Here is a 5,974-nt window from a genome sequence, read left to right on the forward strand (position 1 = left end):
CGTACGAGTGGCCTGGCCGTCCTTGTTGTCTGGTAGTTATGATGGATGACTTCCGAGCAATGCCTGACGATGAAGCCATTGCAACTGCCGTATCCAGCGTTTTGACGCTGTTCGATTTCGGCGTGCAGAATTTGAAGCCACTGCAGATGCTATCTCTTCGCCTCCTTGTCGGTAGACGGGACGTCTTCGCGTGCTTTCCTACGGGCTTTGGAAAGTCGCTAATTTTTCATCTTCTCCCGCACGTTTGTGCCCGACTAGCAGCCAATGGCTTCCAGCAATATCCCGCGGATCCTGTGGTGCTTGTGGTGACTCCATTGAAGTCGCTGATGAAAGATCAGGTCGCTATTCTAAAGCGCAAAGGGTTTGCAGCTGCCTTTGTTGGTGAGTCGGATTCGTCAGACGCTGCTATCAAGGTAGGGAAATTCCCCTATGTCTATGGAAGCCCCGAAGTGCTTGTCGGCTCACGCGAGTGGCGATGCGCCTTACAAGCAAATGAGTTGAGAGAGCGGTTCGTGGCCGTGGTAGTGGACGAAGCTCACACAGTAGTTCAGTGGTAAGGCAAAATCCTGTCTTTCTTTGCGTTTTGTAGTCGCAATTGGTGATGTGAAATTCATTTATTGTAGGGGCACTGCATGTCAGGACGTTAGTGAGGAAGAGGAACCATTTCGCGTATGGTGTGGCCTGGTTGGCGAGCTGAGGTCGTTGTTGGATGTCCCGTGCTTGGCGCTAACTGCAACTGCCTCTGCATCCACAAGGAAAGCTCTCACATTAGCATTAGGACTCCGCAATGCTGTCGAAATTGTGAAGAGTCCTGATAGGCCAAACATCCATCTCTCAGTCAAAAGAGTAGCTCCCGACTTTGAGACAACTTTCGACTGGCTTCTAAGAATGATTCAGACGTTAGGAGTGGCCTGCCCCAGAGTACTGGTGTACTGCAGAACTCAGAATGCCTGTGCGTCATTGTATTTGCACTTCAACCACACTCTTGGTAAGAGGGCTTTCTCTCCAGAGGGTGAAACTTTGGTTGAGAATCGGCTTGTGGAAATGTATCACTCCAGCACCCCTGAAGCTAACAAGGAGGCAATATTGACATCTCTGAGAGCTGTTGATGGCAAGTGCAGAGTGCTATTTGCCACAAATGCCCTAGGCTTAGGAATTGATGTGAAAGGATTGCATACAGTTGTTCACTGGGGACCAGCCAATACTCTGGAAAGCTATATGCAGGAGATAGGTCGGTGTGGTAGAGATGGTGGACAAAGCAGAGCCGTTTTGTATTATCATGGTCAGCAGCTGCAGCACATTGATTTTGAAATGCGACAATATTTGTTTGATTCCGACACATGCTGTCGGAAATTGCTGTTGTTACCCTTTGGTGCACCCCCTGTGCAACCAGAAACTCAACACCAGTGTTGTGATGTGTGTGCAAGAACGTGTAGCTGTGCAAAACCATCAGATTGTTCTGGTATACAGGATATCTTTTGGAACAGTCATCATCAGGAGGTCAGGGATGGTGTTCATCATAGATCACATAGACCCGTTTCACTGCCTCACATTGCCTTAATTCGGACAGCCCTTCTTGACTATAAAGAAATGGAAGAAGAGATATTTACATCATCAGTACAGCAGCCACAATATTCATCATGTACTCATGTTAGACCCATTTCAGATGATTGCATCCAGGAGATTTTGTCCAACCTGACTAATTTTAGTCAGTGGGAGGACATTTTGAATTTGGTACCAGAGTTGAGTGACAGTCAATCAAAAGACATAATTGATTTAATTAACTATGTATTAACTTATGAGTAGTATAGATGTTCCGTTGTTGAATTAATCAGTTTGTTCTAGTATCTGCCAGTTTCAGCTATATCACCTGTAGATATAAATATATATAATATTCGCAAATTTGTGTGTCCATCTTGTGGAACGACGTTGCTTCAGCATGAGTCATCATGGTTCAGTCAATTCTTCTACCACAAGAGTGCATGCAGCGTTGAGGAGTCGGTGGGTGCAATAATTATACTCTTGGAAAAATTTTAGTAAAGAACTTTTGTATTCCTTTGCTGTCAATCTGACAATATAGTCTTCTACCAAGCAACTTATTGATACTTGTTCCCTTGTTACATACAACTGCCAATCCCTACATCACAACTACTGCATCTACATGGATTTGTATTTCAACTACACCTTCTAGACAAGAAGCAACTACCAAACATTATGTGCAAATATAACTCTAAGGCAACATGATCAAATGTAGCAGTGATCATATTAGAAAGACCATGAAACAATGTAAACTTAAAACTCATAGCACTGCATGCCAACTAGTGATTGCAAGGCCCTCCAATTCACTTTAGAAATTAATCCTAAAAGTAAATGAATGAGTAGATCGAGCTAGACTGACATCAACCGAAACATAATAAGTATACTTAAATAATATTTACTATACATTTATCAGAAAGCAGATGGAGAGTGAACCACCTCTTGCATATGTAGCTTCCGCTTTTGAGTTCTGATCCAAGAGAGCAGTGATGATGGCTTCAGTTTATGCAAGACATCACGCTCCATCCCCATAAATGATTTATAGGAACGTCCAGGACAATACACACCCATCTTTTGGTGTAGAACCTCCTGAGCTATTCTAAAAACATCCTTCTGTTTGTCCACTCTGGCATGTTTGCTAGATTCTTTGCCAACTTCAAGTGAAACATCCAGATTATCCAGCACAGCTTCTATGCCTTGTGAGGCCTGGCTTACCAGCTGTGCAGATTCAAAGGATACGTTAGCACCCTGGTTGAAGATCAATTCTTTGATGGTGTTATTGTTGTGTTCAACCATCAAGTCTAACGGAACGTTGTTACCAGCACCACCTCGAAGGTTAAAGCCTCTGTTCCACAGTTGGCGATGGGCCTCGTGTGGGCTAAGCAGTGAAAGCTGATCTGCTACAAAATAAAATGCTTCTAAGCCATACTTTGTTCTGCCAGCCTCCTTAAAATGAAGCATTTTAAATTTCCATAAGCGATACAGTCTTTCACCATCCATTTCTCCAACAGCATCTTGGAAATTCCTTTCCAGTAAGGCCATTTTCATAAAATTTGAGTAGTAATTAAATATATGGTCCTCAGGAGTAAAGGATTGATTACCGTCTGCTGCTGCAGCTCTCTCAACTGAATCTGATGATTCAGAGATGGAGACAAAGTGTAGTTGGAGTTCATGTGCTTGTCGTGCATCGATGGAGCTAAACACTGCATTGCATCCAGGTTCTCTACAAAACCAAGATGTTACTCTTTCTAGTTGTTGTTGTTGTTGCTGTTGTTGTTGTTGCTGCTCCTGCTGTTGTTGTTGTTGCTGCTGCTGCTGTTGTTGTTGTTGCTGCTGCTGCTGTGACTGCCACATATCCCTGGCTGGAAGGGTTACAGCTCTTGGCTGAGCATGTACCTGGTGTTCAATACCTTGCGGTTGCTGCAATGACCTCAATCTACTCAAAAGTGCCCAAAGTCCACTTCTGTAGTCATCATCCTGCACTTGTTGAAATGTTGTTGAATTTGATGACTGAACAACAGAACAGGCTTCTGAAGCTGGATGATCTGAAGTGCTACACTGAACACTCACTGGGATGCTTGTGTTCTCAAAATCAACAACATGACCATCAGCAACAACAGCCACTGCACTACCTCGCTCTACTGTCTGAATGGATTCCAGGAATCTACCTCTATCATGACTAGCTTCTGTCCACTGCAGCACATAGTGATCAACCAACCTTAGCACTTCCTCGTGGAACCAGGCAGCTTCTGAACTCTTTGGCATTCCTGGGGGAGCAGCAATGTCTTCCACATCTCGCATGTTAAAATGGACCACAGCACAAGCTACAATATAACCATCAAGCACATCATTCAAAAATGCATTGCAAGATCTATAGCGTTTAGTGGTGTCCTTCCCGACATCCCTCCTGTCAAGTTGGTTTCGTAGTTGATACATAGTTCCCACATCCTTCATGCTACGAGAGTCATAGAACTTCGCAAAGATGAGATTCACAAAATTCATCATGCAATGGAAATCTTCTGCATGGGTAAAGACACCTTCCAGTCTCTCAAATGGGCTTGATCCATTAATGATGGCTTTTTGACAATTCCTGATTCTTTCAGCAGTCAGCTGATCACCTCCAAACTGTACTCGATGCAAAGGTGCTTCTGGAATACGTTCTTCTCGCTGATCTTTATAAAAATGAGGGACATACATTTTGCTGATATGTGTCAAAATTTGAAGCATGTCTTTGTTTTCATCAAACTGAAGGAGACCCAGACAATGCTGTTCAGACTGTTGGCTTGCTTCCTTGGAAAACTTGTGCATGATGTGCTTACACACGTAGTTTTCAAAGAGAGCAAAAGCAGGCAAATATTTGACCAAGATCCTCTCCACCAAAATTGCGAATTCCTCATGAAGCTTCTCATTCTCTTGCACTGATGGCAGGAAAGCAGTGTCCGGGACAGACAAAATTGAACACCTAGGTCTTGATGTTGCCAGGTCAGCATTGATGACACGTTCATTGCTAGCAATAACATTAAACCAGTGCAATGACTTGTTTCGTCGATCAATGGACATGTACTTTGTCTTAATTGAAATGTCTAGATTGTCTCCTGTGACTTGAAAGCTTTTCTGTGACAGGTCTTGCATCTCATCATTGCCCTCCTCTGTTTCCACGCTATGTGAAGATGACGAAGAAGACAGAGAATTCTCAGAACTATTCAAGTCAGAATTTGTCTTGTCAAAAGCAGGCAAGACACAGGTAGCAACAGGTAAAGAACCTGCAACAGATCGAACCTCTGGAATGGAGGACTGTATTGCAACATGGCTCTCTATGCTCGCCTTCCAAGACAGCATGACAGAGTTATAGTTCTTGGCCATTGCTCTAATCTTTCTTAAAGTCCTCTTGTGTGACATGGAGATTCCCAAATGATTCAGTCTGTTGTAAGCTCTTTTCTTGGCTCCTGAGTTGAACAGGACAACACTGACAACAGATTGCACAGACGACATGTATCTGTTTCGAGCTTTCAAAAGACATGATGAAGCCATCACTGCATGTGCAATATGTCTGCTACTTCTTTCCATCATGCTGGAATCATGGCTGATGGCTGCCCTTAGCAGTTTCCAGAGAGTAGGTGTATGTGTCTGTAGATCCTGAGCTGTTCTGCTGATAGTGAAGGACAACATCGCCTCATACGAGGAGTCTCGAAACAAGCTTCTGGAGGAAGGTCGACAGATAGCCTCACACTCCCTGTTTACAATCTTACACATATTTTGCAATAAACAAGAAAAAACTTGCGAGTGTTTGATGGCAGCTCTTGCAATTTTATCCGGCTTCCTTAGTGCCAGAGCACGCCCTAAACCGTGAAGGTCTTCACTTAGTGTCACCTCTCTCTCCTTGGAGGGATACACCAACGTAACCTGGTGAAGAACAACACACTACACAACTACATACGCACACGCTACAACGACTGCGAGATTACCTTCACAGTGGATTGAAGGCTAGATTTCGTTGACGTAAACGTTTCTACTGGAGCATGATCGTCAGTCTCTCCAAATCTTGAGCAGCCAAGAGAAGCCAGACGGTTGGATTCAGATTCAGGAACGACGAGCTCAGCTTGAGTAGGAGGCACTGAAGTGGGCGGAGCATTAGGCTCTACAAAGAAGCATTGTCTAGCAGGCGCCATTGAAGTCATTGTCCCTGAAAGAAATGAATTTAGCTTATGACGACGAAGTAACAAGGAAGATGCTTCGATAAACTTACGAGGACGTTGAGGAGACGAACTAACTGGCGCTGGGATGCCAGTGATGCCCTTCGGAAGTATACGCCGCCGCCGCTTTTCAGAAAACAGACGTGGGACAGCATCTTGGCGCCTTCCAGCCGCACTCTGTGCAAACAAGGAGCGGATGGCAGGAGAACGACCGTTACCGGCAGCAGGTTTACCAGAAACGTTTC

General features: G+C 44.3%; 2 protein-coding genes across 2 annotated transcripts; one reads left to right on the forward strand and one right to left on the reverse strand.

The window, feature by feature from the left end:
• Positions 1-41: 41 nt before the first annotated feature.
• LOC134197907 (probable ATP-dependent DNA helicase RecS) lies at positions 42-1,974 on the forward strand. The gene is made up of 2 exons (XM_062667258.1): positions 42-553; positions 624-1,974. Exons 1-2 carry the CDS (start codon positions 42-44, stop codon positions 1,804-1,806), a joined length of 1,695 nt encoding a protein of 564 aa, XP_062523242.1. The 3' UTR covers positions 1,807-1,974.
• Positions 1,975-2,114: 140 nt separating this feature from the next.
• On the reverse strand, positions 2,115-5,289 carry LOC134197910 (uncharacterized). The gene has a single exon (XM_062667259.1). It carries the CDS (start codon positions 5,287-5,289, stop codon positions 2,449-2,451), a length of 2,841 nt encoding a protein of 946 aa, XP_062523243.1. The 3' UTR covers positions 2,115-2,448.
• Positions 5,290-5,974: the final 685 nt, after the last annotated feature.

This window comes from Corticium candelabrum, unplaced genomic scaffold, assembly GCF_963422355.1.
Source record: "Corticium candelabrum unplaced genomic scaffold, ooCorCand1.1 SCAFFOLD_30, whole genome shotgun sequence".
Lineage (NCBI taxonomy): Eukaryota > Metazoa > Porifera > Homoscleromorpha > Homosclerophorida > Plakinidae > Corticium > Corticium candelabrum.